The sequence below is a fragment of the Polistes canadensis genome, unplaced genomic scaffold, assembly GCF_001313835.1.
Source record: "Polistes canadensis isolate GaletaPanama2010 unplaced genomic scaffold, ASM131383v1 scaffold_5, whole genome shotgun sequence".
NCBI classification, from domain to species: Eukaryota; Metazoa; Arthropoda; class Insecta; order Hymenoptera; family Vespidae; genus Polistes; species Polistes canadensis.
In genome coordinates this window covers 639,487-661,887 of record NW_014569552.1, presented here as the reverse complement: position 1 = coordinate 661,887, position 22,401 = coordinate 639,487, and the positions used below count along the sequence as shown (strand labels likewise).

Here is a 22,401-nt window from a genome sequence, read left to right as displayed (position 1 = left end):
GCTTTACAGATTGAAAATTATAGATTAATTGAAAAACAAAAAAAGGAAAAGAAGTATATATGCATAGAAGGGAAAAAAAAACGAAAATGTTATAATAATAATAATAATAAAAATTCTTAACCAAGCCTTGGAAATCAAAGGCTTATCTCGGTTACTATGCGAAACATTTTTGATTAAAGCATAAAGCGTGCTACGAGTTTTTATTATAATCATCGACGATTTTTACTTTCCATAACGTTGAAAATTTTCACCTTTCACGTAAATTGTCTTTTTATTTTTTGTTTATTTATTTATTTTTTTTTTTTTTAAATTCTTTTTCACACGCATATATATACAAATATATATAGTTTTTCTTTTTTTTTATTTTGCTTAAAAATCGGAATAATAATCGGACAGTTTCGAAAAACGTTTCGAGAAGTGATACGAAATTGGCACGAAATACTTATGTTCATTATTATCACCGGGTCGATCGTAAAAACTGGTCTTTACGAGAACTCTCTAATTACAGGCTTTGCGATAATGAGCTGCTTTCGAACGCAGGGCCAATGCAGGCTAACGAAAGAAATCCGACAAAACTCTAATTTGCACCTAATAAAAAATTACTCTTCCTCTGTCGAGATACGATATCATTGTATAAAGACAGGCACAGTTGGACAGATAGACAGACGGTGATTTATACACACATACATGGCGCATAAACTATAAAACAAGTATGTATATTTATATGTTAAATATAATCAATGTTTTAACACTTATTATACCACATATTTTTGTAATATAATAGGATAAAATTATATTATTAATATTAAACAAATATTTGTGTTTGTATGTGTGTGTGTGTGTGTACGTATTTGAAGGAAAAAAGAAATATACGAAGATGTTTTTTTTTTATTACAGGAACACATTAAATTATATTACAAATGTAAAACAAGTATGTGTGTTAGTATTACTATTCGAAATAAAATAAATGAGAAGTAAATAGAAATACTTAATCACGGCAGGTAGCTTGTCTGGTATCGAGAACAAAAAATCAAATAAATAATGATTACAAAAACTACGAATACATATTACTAACACTGTGAAATTAATTGTAAACGTAAACAAAATTATCGCGTATGGTATTTCTCTATTTGAAAGAAAAATTAATAAACAAAAAATAAAATAAAATAAAAGAAAAAAAGATAATGTGTGCAAGTAAATGAAAGATAGATCTTAATAATTTATTATTATATGATCCGTTTGTGATAGGAAAAAGGAAGTTTATAAGAACTGGTATATACGAACCGAGTAGCTGTGTGTAATCGAAAAAGATGTCGAGATATGGTCTTATCGGTTGACTAAATGCGATAATCTCTCTCCTCTCTCTTTCTTTCTCTTTCTTTCTTTCTTTCAATATATCTATCTCAAGAAAAGAGTCTATGTAACATACTGTATACATTGAAAACCTAGAAACTTAGAAAGGCATCCGACCTTCGCCGCAAAACGGAGCGGATGTCGAATAAAAGTAGGAGAAAATTTTGCAATCGGAAACGTCGATTCTTTCTCACGTGCAATCCCTTATCTTTCGTTTTTTCTTTTTTTATCCATTTATCCGACTTTTGTTTAATTTTATACAATTTTTTTGCCAATTTTCTTTTGCATTAAAAATGTTCTTTTCTTTTTCTTTTTTTTTTTTTTTTTATAATTTTTTTACGTGTCTTATATTCGATTTATATTATCATCATCTATTTGATTTGTTTTATTATTACGAGATTATTTATCGATTCATAAACGAATGTTTTAATGTATTTTTTTTTCCATCTCTTCCTTTCTGCTCTCAAATCTAAATTACGTATTCCGAGTATTCCCAATACATTTGAAAATCATTCGAATGTCAATTTCATTTTTGTTTTTTTAAATAGATACTCACATTTTTTTGTTGTTATATTACTGACATATTATTCTATATATAATAAAACTAAAAAAAAAAGAAATCACCACTTTATGAATAATTTGTATATCTTAAATCGTGGGAAAAAATGAAAAATAAGGCTTAAGGGCTAAACACGTGTAAAACATCATGTTCGATTAAAAAAAAGATCTATGTTTTAAAGCTGCATTTTTCTTTAGACGAAACAAATCGTTGTAACACATATATTTGGTATTACTTGAATATAAATAATATTAAATATACTTACCTGTTCGCTTTCGAAGGTCTCACAGGAACTCAGTTCAATCTCGACCGGATCTCGGTCAACTTTCGCTCGGATCTGGACATATTAAGAAAATAAGAAATATAAAATAACATAAATATTTAATAAGTAAGTAATTAAATATAAAATAAATATGTAAATCTCGAATGAGATAAAAATATAATAATGATATTTGAAATAATCGGGCCCATATCGAACACAGGCGTGGGGGGGGGGGAAAAGATAGAAGGGGGATCCTTTCGAGCAGCGAACTATTTTAGTTTAGTTAGTCGGCGTGTTATAGTTAGTGCTAAAATTATCTTTTGGTTGCGCGATAATACCTCCTCAAGGCTCGGCTGGTTAACTTTGCAGCTCGCCTCTTCTTACGAAATAACAAAAATCATCTGTGGCGTGTTTACATCCTTGGCTCGGACCCACGACACTTATGTCATCCAGTATTCGAGATTTAGCATTGTATTGTTGTTAATGAGAGGAAACGGATACAAAATAATGAATTGGATGGATAAAGAAAGATAATTAGAAAGAAAGGAAGATTGACAAAGAGAGAAATAGTTAGTAAGAAAGGATAGAAAAAGGCTACATTTGTGTGTGTGTATGTGTGTGTATCTTGGCAAAGATAGTACAAGAGTAATGACGACGAACGTGAAACGTTTGCAGTCGATGCAACAGCTACGATCGGTCAGGGCCGAGCCTCCTCATTGCCAGCAAGCTTCGTTGAATTATAATACTATGTATATATTTGTGTATGTGTATGTGTTTATAAGTGTGTGTATGTAGGTAGGTAGGATAGATACACGCGACGCGCCTGGAACCTTGACTATTCGACGAGAGAGAAGAACTTTTCAACGAAAAGATTTTCTAGTTTTATTTTTATCTTTATTATACATCCAGGTTTCCCTTCTTTCTTCGATTTTTCTTATTCGTCGCACGTGTTACGCAAGATATTTCGGAATAATTGTTCACTAATTTTTGTCGATAGATAATAGCGTATTATATTTTTTAAATAACAAAATTCTATCCTAACGCGAAAGTTGTATTAATTGTTATTCTTTTCATTTTATCTCTAATGCAAAAGGGAGTTGTAATAATTTTATAATTAAATCTATTAATAAAAGTTCTCGTTTATGTTTGTTTGTTTGTTTGTTTTTTTTTTTTCATTTTAATGATCAAATGTAGATAATATTTAATTAGATAGCGGGTTAAATAATACGTAAAGTTTGCATTCCAAATGAAAAAAACGGTCTTTACACAATTGTTGTTTCGTTTTTTTTTCTCTCTCGATCGAATGGAGATAATATTTAATTTGATGTAAATAATAAATCGATAAATATTTTTTTTTTTTTTGAAATAATTATTAATAATAATAATTGACGCGTTAATGTCAAATATATAATAAATTAGCAATAAACATATTATAGAAGAGAAAATTTTAATTGTATATTTGAAAACCGGTCATTTGATCGATTCATGATGATATGTTTAGCCGTTGAACACCTTTTCGTAATAAAGTAGTCTCGGGAAACGCCTTCGTGTTGAGATAATAGATACGATACGAAATAAATGAGGACTTGAAACAACAATCTCAACGTGAGAAGTAACTCTTTTATATTCAATTTTAATGAATGGATACAAATTACTGGGATGTTACGAAAATGTTAGGAAAACAGTAATAAAAAAACAATTTTTTTTAATTATTCTCTCTATTGTTGACGCGCAAACTATAACGTTGTACGATCGAAAAAAATAGATCTTCGAAATTTGTTTAATTAGCTACGAAAATTAGAATAAATTTATCAAGTAGTTTTTTTTCTTTATATTTTTTACACATTTAATAAATAATTAATGTTGTGCATTGAAAAAAATTTAATGTGGTACCGATAATAAAACAACATCCAACTACTTTTTTATTTATTAAATATTGTTTAAATAGTTGAGAAGATATTCAAAAGTAAGAATACATTTATTGAGTAATTTTGTTGTTGTTATGTATTTTTATACGTTCCATAAATAATTAATTTAATGAGCTTAGAAAATTTATATACGGGAATATCGTTAATAAAATCAATTAAAAATACTAGACTACTTTCGATAATTTTTTGTATTAATCAAATATCATTAATCAAATGTTTAATTAGAAATAATTAATACTAAAATACCTTGTAGATTACGTTTGTTAAATTTCATTACTAATTACGATCAATTATTTGTTTAAATGTATTGTTGTATAAATTCTAATGTTCTATCTGTTAATTTCTAGTATCCGAAGGTCATGTTAACAAAGAACGAATTATAGTGAGAAATAAACAGATGCTGCTATTATAAATGCAAGTTAGGATCGTTTTGTAAGTCGATATGTATTCATACGACTATGCATGCACGCGTTTATGATATTTTCCTCGCACGTCCTACTGTTTTCTTTTTTACATCTACGTACATACGTATGTATTATATGTGTATGTATAGTGTAAATAGGAATTTTTTGCATGTGCAAGAAAAATCAAATATAAACATGTTTATTATCCAATCCAAACATTACGTATTATCGTAAGATAAGAATGCAATGATTAATTCCATCGATTAACTATTATAAAATTGAATCGATGATTAATGTTAATGATTGATAATTAAAAAAAATAGTTAATTAAGTTGCAATTAATCGTAAGATATAAGAATAGATAAATCTCGCTTAGGATTAGAAATAATATAATACCCCAATTGAATTACGCGCGTTTGATTATCATTAAAAAAAAAAAAAAATAAAAGAAAACAAACGAATTAGAAAAATATTGTAATCAAACGAAAATGTAATTCTACAATCGAGGTAATGTAATTTTATTTGATCGAACAGAAATTGAATATATTCCTTCGAACGAAACTAATCAAATAATCAATCAATGTTAAATGATTTGCCGTAAACATATACGTGTGCGCATAGAAAACTATTAGTAACATTTTTTATTTAATTTCAATTTGTAATTTTTTGTTATTTTTGTTGTTGTTGTTGGTAATATGTTTAATTAAATAAAAAAAAATGAGCTGTTTACCTTCTTTTTACGTGGATGTTGTTCTTCAAGATAATCCGGCACTATGCCTTCGTCCATGGTGATCGTCGAACCTGGTGTACTGCTCGAGGATGAACCCGAAAGGTTGCAAGGATAATGAGCTTGATTGATGTGTGATACGTGAGCCGGTGTTGGCCACAACGAACCAGTCGTTGGTGCACCCTCGTCACTTAGGGGTGGACTTGGAGTCCCACTTCGCCAGGAAGCACCGCTACTGCTGCTGCTACTATTCGAGGTACCACCAACTCCTGGTGAACCTACTACTACACCACCTCCACCTCCTCCTCTACCTCCCCAGGAACCTTAATTATCAAAGTCAAAGAAATAATATTCGACATTAATCATTTTAATCGTTATTCCAATTCGCGAAATAATTATCACATTAGGGACAATCGCTAATTTATTTATTTTTCTTTTACCTTTAAATATATAATAATAAAATAAATGAAAAAATAAATGACGTTAAAATCATATAGCATACGAAAAGAAATTTTAATTTATTCCCAAGTAATTATTATATTTTTTCAATATAAAAATAAATATACTCGTATATAAAAGTTGAATTGCTTAACCCTCCATGTGACTCGTGTTACTTTGAAATCCGTATGCATGTTAAATTAGTATTATTTTTTAATCTAAATTTCTTTTCCAATTGATAAAACTTGAATTTGTAACAAATAAAAGATTCTTCGTACTAATTTGAAATATGGGGAATTAATTGAGTATCTTTAAATATTGTTCACATTTGTATTTAGACATTAATATTTGTTGATTTCAAATGATATATATTTTTGTAACAACAACAAAAATAGATCGGACTATATAGGATTCATTTCTTCATAATATTTGAATTAGGTTGTAAAAAAAAAAGTAATAAAATTATATGATGTAAATAATGCATGAGATAGAAAATTCGAATTTTTTCTGGAAAAGAATTCGATAATTTTGGATCGAGCCGAATAGCGTGAAGTTTCACGTTTGCTACTGACCGTAATTATGTTGGCAGTGTAGTGGTAACGGGTTGTGAGGACTGTGGGGCGAGCATGAAAGCGACATGAGAACCAACGCGGCAGTGCATTCGTCCATGCAATCACCACGTTCGTTGGTGCGACAACCCTCCCGACCGCAACCATAAGGTATCCTTTCGCTCCATCCACTGTAAGATCGTTCAGAATCATTGCTCGAGCTTGGCCGTCGTTTTCTAGATCTGAAACATCATTTTTGTTCGATCAATTTTTGTTATAAAAGAGTTATCATCTTACCATCCAACAAATTATTCTAATATTTTGTTTACTTAACAAAAAAAAAATGTCTGACGTTTATTTTTAATTTTATTATTTAATTAAATTATAATATTTTTTATCTGTAAAGATTATTTTCGTATGTACATATCTAATTTTTTATTTGAAATAAATTATAAAAAAAAAAAAAAAATGAATTAATCGATAATAATATTATTATTTTTTGTGTATAAATTTTTATCTATCTTTTATACAGAAATAGTTCCCCCATTACAGCTTCGATTGTTATTAACAATATATTTGTTAATTTTATCACAAATATATTATTATAAAAAAAAAGCCGCGCGCATGCACACACACATACTCACATATATTCATTATAACATCATTAAATATTTATCAATTTCCAATAAAAAAATTATTTCCAATTGGATTTATACGTGGGATTGATAAAAATGTATTATTCTTGAAATGAAGAAATAATCGTTTTTATTGGAAATAAAAGAAAAGAAAAAATTATACAAGGATAAGACTATTTAATTTCTTCGAAACGTTAATCGGATATTAGTGTTTATATTTTACGAGGAAACGAGACAAAATATAAATTCCATGGGATAAAATTAGCGAAGACATCGTATACGTTTTCTACGTACAGAACGATGCCAGATAGTAGATATAACGTTTGAGCACGTGCTTTCACCGTATTAAAGATCAACCGGTTGAAATCGGCGCGAAATATACTCGTAGTCACTTTCCATGACATTTAACCGGCAACACATGCACGCTTTATGGATCGAACGTTTCATCGATCATTACATTATTCCAATAGCTTTCTTCCGTATTTTATTATTTTATTATATATTAAGAAAAGTTAGGTATTATATCAAATGAATAAAGCATGTAATAGTAAGTCGTAAACAAGACAATAAAATTCGAACAAATTTTTGAAACATTTTATCTCGTGGATTTGATTTTTCATTTGTCTGATTGTAAATAAAATATCAAACGTACGATATTTCATTAGTGTATGCGTGTGTGTATTTTTGTTACGAATAATCGATCGTTTTACTTACAATTAGTCTAATAAGAAAACAAAACGAAAGATTTGCATGTAACGATAAGCTGTAATATACGAGTATATCTAAACAGGTGTTACTTTCGAATGGTCTGACTAACTTGGCTGACAGCATTGACCACTTCGTAATTTCACTTTCGACTTTCGATACTACTACAACTATTACTATTACTACGACTAATATATTATATCGATAAAACCTATTACAAATTGCATTATGTTGTTTAAATCTACTCGGCTTGTATTACATAAATCTGATAAATTTTTTCTCTAATTTTATTATTAAGATCGATGGTCATTCCATTGGAATCTTAATTTTATATTCCTATGAAATTTTTAATACAATCTACCCGTTGGCGAATTAAATATGATCTAATCGTGACAATTAACAAAAATAAAAAAGATAATTCGATACGTTTTGCAATTTTATTATAAAAAACGAAAATAATACGACACACACTCTCGGGGTGGTTAAATAAATTTTTAATATTTATGAACATGATGTGTAGTATTGGTACGAGTAACACAAAACTGGTTTTAGTATTTTTTTCGATTCGAAAATATTAACGTTTAAAGATGCACTTTATTTTAATCGACTAATTCATTCGAAAAGTCGAAAAAATTCTGCAAGATTCTGCATATTAGCAGTGATGACATCGATAAAGAACTGAACATCGATCATAAAACAATTTAAAAAAATTTGAGGAAAATCGAATACGAAATAGGAAACAAAACTTGATTTAATTATTGCATTGAAATACGAAGAAATTGTATCTCCAATCTAATAATACACGCGTACAAACGTAATCAATTTTTTTCTAATTGCATTATCGAGATTAATGGTCATCACTTTGGAATTTCAAATGAAAGATGATCTAATCGTGTGTAAAAGAAAAGAAAAATTTGAACTAAAGATATGCATGTACACACACGTATGTGAAGATATATAAGAATATTATGTGGTTAGGTATAAGAGAGCTAGTTCCTTATCGTAAAGTGGAACCGGTGATATGTTAACGAAGGATTAGAAGTTTACCAAAGCTAACATATAACGTGTATCTAATGTAACCACCGGTGTACACTTTTGCACCTTCTAATGAAGTAACCGGCCAAGTGGAAATTGCGAAGTGTTAGGTACACGCACGCACCTACATGTTTATGTTATGCAGTCATCTCTCAAACGTTACGTAATATTATCAACCCGGAGGACGAGCTTGTGTCGATCGTGTAAAAATTTTTTCTTTTTTTTTCTATGGAAATATTTATAAAATGCAATAGTGGGATACGCGTATGCACACACGTACATAAACCTGTGTATACGCGTAATATTATCGATAGAATTATTGTTCCGTTGTAACGTTTTACGTAAGTTCATATTTTTTAATTGATATCGAATTATTTGAAAAAGAAACAAAAAAGAAAGAAAAAAGAAAGAAAAGAAAGACAAATCGAGAGAAATATGAAAATGTTTAAACCATGGGAAAAGAGAATGCCGCTTGAAGTACAAACTGGGTCATAAAGGATGAATGTGTGGACCGATAGGAAACTAGGTCATTATCCTGGCACGTTTCGAAAGGAATATAAATTCCACTTTCCTGATACGTTGATATTAATCTTTTTAGACACGATAAATCTACGCGTAAAATGACTCGTCTTTTCAAGAAATCTATTTTCAAAATCTTCGAATTTTGTTAAACGTAAAATGAAAAATTCCTAATTTATTATGAAAAACACAGAAATCGTGTAGGAAGTATCCTTAAAGTATAGTACGATAAGCTAATTTTCTTCCATCGTGCCACTTTAATAGGAATGAAATGAACGCGAAAGTAAAATCACGATCGACTTTTAGCTAAGAAATAACGTTATGCACATCCTCTTTAAGATGAAAATAATGAGGATAAGTAAAAAGAAAATGAACAAAAAAAAAAAACAAAAAATCAAGAAGAGAAGTAATATGGAATTAATGTTATTTGTTACAAAGCCAATGTTCTTATCTGTACGTTTACAGGTTCTTTTATATATTACATATACAAGTATCCGTGTATATACTTATTAACTTACAATTAGATATATGTATAAACGCATACATTGATATCTAGTTCCTAGCAATATCCGGGACAGTGAATATGGAACAGAGCAGAGACTAGCTAACATCCAGGTGGCCTGTATCGAGCGACCTAATTCTTTAGTAGGTCAGCCAACCTGGTATAACCCGATTCGGAAAACTTGCCGACCCCATTAAATGACCCAATTCTCTGCTTACGTTTCTACAAATCGTGGCAACCCGGATGAGAACGTTATTTGGGTTAACCCCGTTGTCTGTCTTTCTCTTTCGATTGACACCAAACCACAGTAGGCTACATGATCAAAACCGTAACATGATCAAAGAAATATATCCATTTTTCTTTTCAATTATTAAATAAAAATAAAGAAAAAAAGGAGATAAAAAAAAAATAGAAATAAAGGAATAAAGTTAACAGATCGTAAAATGTAAACTCCTTAGGCAAATGCGAAGTAGTAGTTTATTATAATTACACCCTAACTTGTTTGGATACATTCGAAACTCTAGATTGTCGAATACATTTATGAGAGTTACAACTGTCAGAAGTTTATAAGAAAATCTAACATAAATATAGTTTAGAAACGGTTAAGGGATTAACGATGTTTCAAAGATAAAGTTAAATTCTTTTGGACAAGGTCTGAACGAATGGTAGTATCCTTGGAAAAGGAAGATAGGAAAGCACGTGTATCATCGGTGTCCTACTTTTCTACACGGCAGATAGTAGCACAGTTTTTCCCCCCTTTGGAACAACACAGTGAAAACACTAGAAATAACTTCTCTCTATCTTCGTACCTTTTTCTATTTTATTTTTTTTCCTTTCTTTTTTCTTTTCTTCTACATAAACTTCTTCTTTTCTTCAACAAGTAGTAGTCGCCGGTAAAACAACTTCTCACCGATTGAAACACACAACACAACCAACCCAACTAGTATCCATGTGTGTATCAATATTTTTCTATATGTGTATAAATGGATGCACGCGTGCATGTATGAACATGTGTGTGTGTGTGTGTGTGTGTGTGTGTGTGTGTAATCGGGAAGTAGGAAAACGAATGGGACGAGAGAGGAAGTAAAAGAGGGAGAGAGGAAGGGCGAGAGGGTGGGAGGGAGGAAAGAAGGAAGGTAGGGGGTTAGAGGGAAAACGAAGTTCTCCGTGTACCTGACCCATTTATCCAGCACGATTCCACGGTGCCGTGGATACGTAGCTCTATCGATCGGCCTAGATCCGTGGCCCCGGCCTGCCACCCGCGCACGACACACAATTTCTCCACACCACCATCATCACACACCACCACCACCACCCCACCACCAACACTACTATCAATACTAATACCACCATCACCATCAGGTTCGAATCCTCCGAGCAGTCGATTCTTTTCGTATACATCCATTTCGTGAATCGGAATGGTATTTTCATTTTATCCTACCTTGACATCTAGAATTTGGTATACTTTTACTTGAAACAATGCAATTTTATATAATATCTTTTGAATAGATCTCGATAGATCGTCGATAAATTATAATTATTTTGTTAGATATGTGTTGTATCGTGAGTTGAAGAATGAGGAATGAATTTTAATTATTAAGCTTCAGCTGATTTGACTGAAATTCTAAGAGTCAAAGGACAGAAATAGTGTCTGTATATTGTCTGCCGGTAGGTCAAGATCGTGCGACTCATTGACATATTTTATCCTCGAAGGCTTCCCTCTCTCTCTCTCTCTCTTCTCTTCTTCTTATGTATATATAAATGTGTATATGTGTGCGCGCGCGCAGGTATTATCCGTTTAAGTTACATGTCGTTGGTAACGTGCTGCTGCTGTTGCTGTTGCTGTTACTGCTAGCTACTCATCCACCACTATGCAAAACGTTTCTTGTTCGAAGCGGTAAAATACGATTAGGTTGAAATAAATCGTTATTAAATTGAGGAGAAAATCTTCGTTCGATTTAAATTGATGATGTCACATTTGTGAGACGCTTACGAAATTGCTATTTCATTTAATTCGACGAAATCGGCATGGTATGCAATGATACTGTTGCTACTACCACCTCACCATGACGAATTACGTAAACTGAAACCAATGATTATTTCAATAGGACAAAACTCTGTAATTAAGTTGTTCCAACAATCGTACCTACCTCGACTGACTTATCGAGCTAAGGCCGCAAAATTGATAAGTACAGGTTCGAACTTTCGCGTAGGATTCTAAGTTCCTTAGATTCTCAGTATCGATTTGCATACTCGCGTAAAGTCTAATATCTATTATGAAACGTCGAAAGCTACTTTCCTTAGTTGCAAATATGAAGAACCACCGTTCATCGTTGTTTGTGTCAGAAACAATGCAAACCTACATTGAAATCTTTCAATTTTTACATAAACGTATTTTTTCTTCTTTGAAATTATGTTATGATATTATGTTAGAAACAAGAATTCATTTACATATCCTTAAATAATAGGTATATAAATTAAATGTCACGCTAGAGAACACCATGATAAATGTTATAAATAATATTACTAAGTTTACTCTTAGGGAAGTTGTTTTTTTGGACGGGTTTAATTAAGATGAACACAATATTTATCCGTTGAACGTTTCGTCTCTATTTGAGACTTCCTCAGCAACTTGATAGTTATGTTCATAAGTCAATATAACATCATTTTTATTACAGTCATAAGTTTTCACTATCTTATAAATAGAGTCAATTTTTAAGAACGTTATTCTACTATAACTTTTCGAATCCCTGACCTACCAACCCACACATATCACAAACTTATCGTCCTGAAAAACCGATCGAAATCTAGAACAACGAAATAATGCCAAAACGACATGGAATTCCCTTAGATTTTTTTTTTTTTTGAACACAAACGATTTATTTACTATTTTATTATACTTTTTATTAATTAACCAATATTTATTGGATTTTATTTAGGAAAATAAATTCTTACCAAAACTATGATTTAACTTTACAATATATAAATCAAATGTCAGGTGACAAAAACCTCGATGATAAATGTTATAAATAAACATTAATCTATCCATACACACAAATACCGATCCGCCTGAAAAAACTAATCGAAATCTAGATCGGTTTGTTGAAAAAGAGAGAGAGAAAGAAATTCAAAGGTTCTTTTGGGACGAATGTAACGTTGAAATGTAGATGTTGATAGCCCAGGGCAAGGGCGTGGGGTGGTTTCATCCCCGGGTCGGTTGGGTGGTCGTAAGGGGTGGTTCAGGGTATTTGGTAGGGGACACACTTCTCTTTTCCTCTCTCTGTCTGTCTAACGGGCATGCAATAGCACGAAGAGTGCTAGTGCACCTGACCTATATAGTATCTGAGCGAGTTATTGATTGACCTAATTCCCCGAAGCCGCTCGCCTCCGCACCCGCACAAAGACAAAGGCCGCGGCAAAGGCCGAAATTATGTAAGCTAACCCAGTGACTTACTGAGCTCAAGAGAAAGAGAAAGAGAAAGAGAGAAAGGAGACTTCATGAGAGAGAAAGAGAGAGAGAGAGAGTCTTCCTCCGGTGAAGTCGAACCACGACTTTCACTTCAAACTTTTATTATCATCATCGATCGAAAACATAGATAAGAAATAAAAGAGAAAGAAACAAGAAATAAAGAGAGAGGTTGAAGAAAATTGATTAGAATAAATCTTTCTATTCAAATATATCAAATATTCCCCTGATTTAAAAGAATAAAGATTGGCCCTACCGATTATTAGAATAATCGATGAAAGATAAGTAAATGAATAGAATGAATTTTTCTAATTTAATAATTCGTTAAAGAGAGTAAAAATCATTGAAAAATAATATTAATCGTCTAGATTTAAAAATTGATATTAATTGATATGAAATGAAAAATACACTTGAGGTTAAGTCAAAACAATGGGATCCATCGGTATCTGATATAATATGAATGGTTAAGGAAATGAAAGAAGGTCGAAGGTTTAAAAGGCAAGAAACAATATGCATATATGCAAATATATATGCATATACATGTAAGGTATATATATATATATATTGCAGCAAGTCTGTCGTCATCGGTACATACATAACATGTAGAAATTCGAAAGGCATCCGATTTCTACTGTTACTCTTTCTCTTTCTCTTGCTTTCGTCCTCAGAGCCGCTGACCTTCTCATTCGCGTGGGGCAGGTCGCGTTAAGGTAGGATCAGGTGGCAACACAAGCCGTTCGGTTCTCTCAGCTGCCAGAAGCAGTCTCTTCCAACTAACAGCAGCCACCTCGAAATCGTGCGATCGTGTGCTCACTTGAACTCAACTGAGAGAGAGTATCGAACCAGCCAACTTTGCCAACCTTGGATACCCTTGCAAAAAAAGGATCCTCGAAGCTCGCTCGAACGAGACGCCCACAAAACGAATAAGAATCTTGGGACAGGTCATTGGCATCGAAACGGCCAACATCGAACACGGAGCCCGTTCTATTCTTTTTTAAGAAGAATAAGGAGACGACGAACTAACGTGCAGACGAACGAAGGAACGAAGGGAACAAGGGGATTAGTTCTGCGGAACCCGCAAAGCGAAACCTGAGAACGAAAAGGACCTCATGGAAATAATAATAATAATAATAATAAAACGGTTCTAAGGTGCTGCACAATGCTTCGTGCTAGATAGGAATCTTTGACACATTGTCGAATTAAACGATGCACAAAAGTGTCACAGAAAGTTTTGCCGACAAATTCAATGAATATAATCCCCATAATATCTACACAAAACCTTATATTTTGACTTTGTACTATTGTAACTTTGACATTTTTATTTAATGGTGTTTACATTTTTTATTTTTTATTAAATATTTATCTATGTGAATGATAAATCATTTTTTAAGAAAACTCTTCAATTGGTTACGATTTCTTCTTAACGAACATATTATTGATTAATTGATTGTAATCGAGTTGCGGAATAACGTTTATCGATTTTTTAATTAATTGATTGTTTTGTTGTTTACTCTCTTTTGTGAGATCTTATCATTTATCGGATCATTAATTGACAGTTTTTAATTTAGATATACTTTCCTGAAAAATAAATAAAGGAAACAAATAGAATCCAATAATTGATATTTGATTGTTATATTTATTGTACAACGCAATTTGATTTCCCTAATTTTTTTCACCCTTTTTAACAATAGGTTAAACAATGGAAGAATTAATCAAAAAGAAATGAACTCTATTAGAAGTTAAACCGATCAATTATATTTTGAGTAATTACAGACTCAAGTTCGTTTTCTAAAAAAGAAAAAAAACTCGTTAAAAATATTAATAGAACGTCGTAACATCTAAAAAAATGTTCAAAATATTTTAAATAATTCTCCCACATATACGTAAAACGTAAAAGAACAAAGAAAATTATCTCAGACGAGAAATAAAATGTGTTTCCAAGAAAAAATAAAAAGATCTCTTTCCAATTGAATAGAAAACAATATTGAAAATCATTAGAACGAAATTCGATAATTGTTAAATTGCGAGGAACGATAATTAAATGTAAAAGTAATTGAAAAAAAAAAAGAAAAAAAAAAAGAATTGTCTTGCAAGGGACTACTTTTGCTAAAATTTGGCAAAGTAAATTGGCGAAAGGGTGGAACAGTGGCGCGGGTAGGGGGTAGGGGGTTTTCGTTGAAGAAGAGACAAGGTATACAAAGCCAAGGGACAGGTGTCCGGCGAGGATACGCCAAGCAAGGGTGTGTTCACGGTCGAACGAGCGACAGACCTCCTCCCCCTCTCACCCCCCTTAGCAAGGAGACCTCGGATGCGATACACCTTTTTCAAAGCATCGAATACCTCGGCCGGTGTGCAACCAGCCATCCCACGTGTGCGAGCTTAGACGGATGCGGGAGGGAGCTAAAAACACGAGACGACCTTCCGAAAATTCAAACCGAACCAAACCCGTCTTCTGTGTTAGGTTCTTAGCCCTTCTTTCTTCTCCCTTACATGACGCATCCTTGCTGCACACACACGCGCGTACCCATGTATACACAATCATCGTCATACGATATTTAAAGTACGAAGAAAATTGCATTCTTTTTTTTTTCTATTTTTACATCTTTTGTTTCTTTTCTTTATTATTTGAAAATTTTTTTTACTAACCATTAATGGATAAAAATCGATAAAATCGATTGAACTTTTCGCGAGATATATACGAAGTGTTGTGATTGATAAAACGATTGTAATCATTATTTTCTAATTAATTCATTTATATTTATAAAATGTCATGTGTGTGTGTGTAGTAAGTAAAGTAAACAAAAATAATTGATGAATATTGAACAATCATTTCGAATTGAAATGAATTTTAGTGATCAGAAATGATTGTACAGAATTCCGATAAAACTGTGTGATATTATTTTCTTGTTCTATTTTTTTTTTTCATAAGATAGTATTTAATTGTAAGTGAATAATAATAAAAATGATCGAAGATAAATCTTCGATTGAAGCAAAGGATTCGGATATAATGAAATATAGATTGATCGTGTTTAAAAGAAAGAGAGGTGGAAAGAAACTTACCCGATCACGTGCGGTACGTCAATGGAGTGAGACGAAGCACGTTTCCGATCACCAGCCATATCGGCAAGCCTTGCAAAATCAGTGTCCTGATCAGCTAACCGAGCACTCTTTCGTGACTCCAGTAATCTGACTTCGTCTATGCGTTTTGTCAAACTCATTGTACCCTGAAACAAATCGTATACAATCATTTGATTAATTAAATATATTTTATATTTGATACATTTGATTTATTTGTTTTTTAAATTTATTTTAATATACGTCTGAAAGAGAAGAATTTATGTCAAATTTTGATTCATTATGATACAAGTTTGCAGTATGTAACATGAGCTTCCTTTCTTTCAAGCATTAATTCATATAAATTTCTCATACGCAAAATTATTAAAAATACAATGCGAATTATATTATTATTATTAACGTGTTTTCGTAGGTGTGAGTTTCTATTTGTACGTATTCATATGTAATACGTTTGTTTGTATTTTTGTGTGTTTGTTAGAATAAGTTTGAAGCGTGTGTTTTTAGGTGTTTGTACGTGTCGGTGCATTTCTCCATGCACGTGTGAATTTCCGTTTAATCGCGTTTGTTTATACGTGTGGTTTGATTGTAGTGTGTTTTGTGTTTCTACGTGTTTGTGAATGTTTTGAGTTTCTATTTGTACGTGCTTATATGTGTGCATGTATATTTGTACGTGTGGATTTGAGTGTGCGTTTTTATTGTGTGCCTACTTGACGAAAGAAGATGAAAGAGAAAGAGAAGGGACAGTTGAGTAATGGTACATGTTGCTAAGTCTTTTAAGTGACACCGTATGATTCACGATCAACCTCGTTACAGAGCAAGATAAACCGTAATCCACGAATTCCTCTTCCTCTGTCATCCTTTCTCAAGAACATCTTTATTTAACGATCTCAACATCTACAGATTTCATCTCATTACAGCATACTTTTTTTCTTTTTTTTTTTTTTTTTCGAAAAATTACATATCGAGACACTAAAAACAGTTTTGCTGATGTCTAAAATCTTTCATGTAAAAAATTTCGTTATATGTGATATTTTTATTCCTCTACTCCCTTTCTTCTTCTTTTTTAAGAATTATTTTTGTAACAAATTTTATATAAACTTTTTCATCCTTTTTGAGGAATTGGAAATAGTATTCCAGATGCTACAATCATCTATTTTAAATTTTATCGATCTTTTTAATTTACTCGATGAAAACTTTCGATTGTTTTTAAATCTCTTTGAGATTTTTAATCTGCGATTTCTTTTTCAACGATTTTTATTATCCTATTTTATAAAAATTACTATTACTTTTAAAAAAATTAAGAAAAATTTTCTCGACGTATACTCTCATTTAAAATCGTTGCGATTTTTCATTTAACAAATGCTAAACTTTTATATTAAATCTTCGATCATACCTTTCAACAAATTTTTCTTTTTCTTTCGCAGAACAATAAAATCAATTATTAAGAAAAAAAAATAACAATTGTCGAGTGATCGAAATTTCGATTAATCTCACAAATCCGTCCTAAATTTCTCCGATTTTCCTATTTTCGACAAATAGACGTCATTTAAAAAAAAAAACAAAAGAATATTCTCAAAGAAGAAAAGAAACAAGTGGAATCATCGTTAAAAAAGAAGCCCAGAGAAACACGTGAGTTCATCATTATTTTCAATAAAATTTATCATTCGATTTTTTCTCATTATACACAAAATTACAATATAAATCGATTATTAAATAAAAAGTTAACATAAAAAGAAGAAGAAAAAACAAACACGAAAATTTTCAACAAATCCAAATCTCGCGTTATTTCAAACATACCCTTACGATTTTCTCGTTTACCGCGAATACATTTATCGGACCCTTTTCTAAAGAGGGGCGGAGGGGGAGGAGGGAGAAAGAAGAAAAACAAAAAGTAAAAAAAAAGAAAAAAAGCAATCAAGCGGTCGAATGATCGTGACGATAATTTAAGAGAAGCGCCTATGTTTCTCGTGAACGAAGGGAAGATAGCCCTTATGCTTGTATTCCTAGTAAGTTTCAATAAGAGAGAGAGAGAGAGAAAGAGAGAGTGAGTGAGAGAGAGAGAGAGTAAGAGAAAGAGTTAACCAACAAAGAAAAATAAAGAAAGTACGAGTCATGTCAGTACCACACACACTCACACATACATACACACACAAATCTCATGATGCGAATATAATGACGACGTTGCTTCGTTCTATAGTTTTCTTACGTTTCACCGTTCTCCAAGAGAGACTCACGCGCGTAATACTTGATAAAAAGAGAGAGAGAGAGAGGGTTACGAGAGGGAAAAAGGAGGAGGGGGAGGAGGGTAGAGGGTGGGGATACAATATGAGATTTCTTTCCATTACAAGAAATGTCTACGTGATACTTTCGTTCATCTTTTTACATTCCTTCGGGAAAGTTTCAAAGAGAAACAAAGAGGATGGTAAGGTGGGGAGTGGGGGAGGGGCAGGGGACAGGGGACAGGGAGAAGAGTAAGAGAAGTTGAATGATGTAAAAAATAAATAAAAAAAGGAAAGATAAAACAGAAGGAAGAAAAAAAAACGTGAATACTTAATCGATTAACGATTAGCATGCACGACCTTCCTAGATAACGATTTCTTTCGGCCGATATCCTCTCTCTTGTTGGAGAGCTCAACGACTCGAAAGAGAATCGACATTTTCTCTGTTTTATGTGGAAACACAAGAGAGAGAGAGAGAGAGAGAGTTTTCTACTCTAGAACGAAAGACTGACATAAGGTCTTTCTCTCCCTATCCTTTTCTCTTTCTCTTTGGAGTGTTTCAACATTGAAGAAGAACTCGAAAGGGAGTGCTACGTCTCTTTTTCCAGATGAACTGAGTTAAGATAGGGTTATTCGCGAGAAAAGAGGCGTCTCGTCTCGTTTTAAAGGACACAGAAGAGAAAACAAAATGAGAGAAAGGGAATGAGAGAGAGGGGGGGGGGAGAAGGGGGGAGGAAAGAAAGAGAAGAAGAAGAAGAAGATTGTTCAAAGGTCGAAGTATATATTTTATCTGTATACTTTTAAATACGGTTTCGAGAATAATTTTGAAACAAAGATTTTGTATGAAGAAAAGAATAGAAGAAGAATAAGAAGAAGGAAGTTAAGGATAAAGATGAAAATATAGATTAAATATGAAGATTTAAAGAAAAAAGGTAGAAGGGATTGGTCACGTAGTGCAATCATTGGCTGCTGGCTTTGCTACCGTTCGATTTGTGGCTGCATTAGCGAGCACTTTCACCAAGAAGAACTTTCAAATTTCTACTCTCCCGCCATATTCTTTTTCTCTCTCTCTCTCTCTCTCTCTTTCTCTAGCCATCACTTTCTATCTCTCTTTATCGTCGTTTTAATCTTTAGATTTTTTCTTTCTTTCTCTTTGTTACTTTTCTCTGTTCATCTCTGTTATTCTTTTGCAATGGGTGCTCGTCTCCATCTTTTACGCCTATTCCTGGTCGATGCTCGACGACGATAAATTCCCTACCCTCTCCCCCCCCCTCTTTCTCTCTCTCTCTATCTCTCTTTCTACTTCTTCTTATTCTTATTCTTCTTTCGCAGTCTGCACTAGTGGAACGAGAAGGAGAGTCGTTGACCTTACTAGTTTCTCGGTTAATCTCCGCCCGGTGTCGAAGAACCCTCGTGATTTCACTGGATCGGATCCTTCGTGTACCTGCATCGATAGAAATAAAAGAAAAAGAAGATGAAGAAGAACGAGGAGGAGGAGGAGGAGGAGGAGGAGGAGGTGGAGGTGGAGGAGGAAAAATCGTAGTAGAAGTAGAAGGTTGATCGTTGCACATCGAATCGCCCATATCACCCTTCTTTACTCGTTATATGCGTTTCAAAATAATATCTATAATGATATTGCAATAGCTACGAAAGAGAGAGAGAGAGAGAGAGAGAGAGAGAGAGAGAGTGAAAGAGATAGATGGATAGATAGATAGAAACGTATAAATTACGTAAGATGCCGGCTGAAACCGGTGTCTTTAATGACATCATCGACTGGCTCGATTCTAGATTCAGTATACTTGAGATCAAGTCAAGGCGAGAATTAATAGTCATAACAAAAGATAGAGAGAAAGAGAGAGAGAGAGAGAAAGAAAGAAACAGAATAAAAATATCAAAAAAAAAAAATAAATCAAGAACATATTAATATGGAGAAATAAAAGTAATAAAAGGGAAGCAAAAAATGAAGGCAAGGCAAAAAAAAGGGTCACCTGGTCGCGTGTCTGTTTAATCCATTTAACTTGCAATTAGGGATAATGTATTATTTTGTTTAATATTTTTCATTTGACCTTTGCGAATTTTTTCTTTTTTTTCTTTTTTTCTTTTTCCTTTTTTAAATAAAAGTAAATTCAATCGAAAGACAAAATTATTACATTAGTCTTTAAAAACTCGTTAACCTATGATATATCCATTTAATTGTTCATTTTATTAAAAAGTAATCTCGATAATGAGGAACGATTTGTTGCATCGTGTCATTTCTTTTTACTCGCATTATTTTTTTTTGTTTCTTTTTATTTCGTTTTATTTTCGTACATATACACGTGTATTTGATTTTCACGGTCAGAATTAATAGAAAGAAATAGAACCAACTTGCCAATTTGTATAGCTTTGCATGGTGCTCACGCAAATTCGCTTTCGTCGAATACACATAGAACCGTTTGCTCTCTCTCTCTCTCTGTTTTTCTTTGCGAAACTACAAAACGGCAACAGCAACTTAAACTCCAACGGCAATAGCAACGGCAATAGCAACGGCAATGGCACCGGCATCGGGTGAAAGTGCATTCGCTTCATTTCACACAGTTGCAAGAGGTTTGGTCGCGAGGAAGAGTAGTTTCATTCCCTACTCGTTTCCTTACAACCTAACTCGTGTTGCAACATTTAAACAGAAACGTTCTTACTATTTGGTAAGACGATTTCCCCGTATCCCCTTCTACCCCGCCTCTGACCCCATACACCATAACCCACGCCCACTAAATATACGATTACCATAATTGTTCTTATTCGTTCAAATCTTTCGAATTTTTACACATTATTATTTTGTTTTGTTTTTTTTTTCGAAATAAATGCTATTATCATGATATTTCTCTCTCTCTCTCTCTCTCTCTTATTGTTAATATAATATTTTAATTAATTATACGAGATTTCGCGCTTATGATTTAAGATAGGAATTGTTATTTAGGACGTTTCGAATTTTTGTTTATAGATTTTTTCGTAATTTTTTTTTTTGTATATGCACGAACGATTTAAATAAAATAGATAAATCATTTTTATTTCTAAGAACGCGATGGGGGAAGAATTTTTCACTAGCTACCTGAGTAGGATAATTTGGTATATCAAAACAGGAACTCCCCCATATGATAATAATAATAATATCGTGTTACGATAATCCAAAAAAGTGCTTTCTTACTCAGGGTGACCTTAGAAAATTTCTCCTCCATTTTTTCCATGATCGATGTCTATGCATATATACAATGTAAAATAAGTGTGAATAAGTATCACATATAAGTAATTTTTTGTTTGTCAAGGATAAGTTCGAATAAAGGAACATAAAAGAGGATGCAAAAAAAAAAAAAAGTAAAAAAAAGCTAACAACAAAAAGAAAAGGAAAGGAAGAAAGAAAGAAAGAAAGAAAGAAATAATACGACAATAGTTCTTTTCTATTTTGAAAAGACTTGCTAAGTTCATCTCTTTAAAATCTACTGACATACTTTACTCAGCCATTTAAAAAAAAAAAAAAAAAAAAAAAAAGTTTTTAAAGATCCCGTGTAGTCTGGACGACCGTCTGCTGTCTCGGTTGCAAAGGCCGGTGAATTCTTTTAAAAATAGTTTTGAAACGTTAAACCAAAGCTGTTGAACGGGAACAAAAAGTTAGAAGACAGAAAAAGAATACAGGACTTTAAATTTGGTTTTGTTCTTATTTTTAAAAGTTGTTTAACGTATATAGACGACAAATGTAAATATTGGATCTGTTCGATAAGTAATTTTCGTTTTTTTTTTTTTAGCACTTACTTAAAGAAAAAGTAGATATACTCCAAACTTCAAAATCAATTTTTATATTCTAGCAACAGACATTTTTCTTACTTGATTTAAAACCTTGTCGTGTTTCGATTCGTCTAATAGTTCTCTTTTCTTTTCTTTTGGCACAGCATCAAAAATGAAATTACTTTTCGAACAATCTAATTCAATATAATTTTAACAAACAAAGTAACATTTATATTATATAATTAATATATTATGAATCATAAATAA

General features: G+C 32.1%; 1 protein-coding gene across 1 annotated transcript in view; it reads right to left on the bottom strand.

Moving 5' to 3' along the window:
• LOC106788040 (zinc finger protein 395) overlaps window positions 1–22,401 on the bottom strand; it is a 93,584-nt gene that overhangs the window by 31,615 nt on the left and 39,568 nt on the right. Inside the window, exons 2-5 of the mRNA XM_014750958.1 lie at window positions 16,142–16,305; window positions 6,244–6,461; window positions 5,237–5,556; window positions 2,178–2,249 (exon numbers count right to left, since the gene is read on the bottom strand). Coding sequence (XP_014606444.1) covers window positions 2,178–2,249; window positions 5,237–5,556; window positions 6,244–6,461; window positions 16,142–16,305 — 774 coding nt within the window. The remainder of the gene's footprint in view (window positions 1–2,177; window positions 2,250–5,236; window positions 5,557–6,243; window positions 6,462–16,141; window positions 16,306–22,401) is intronic.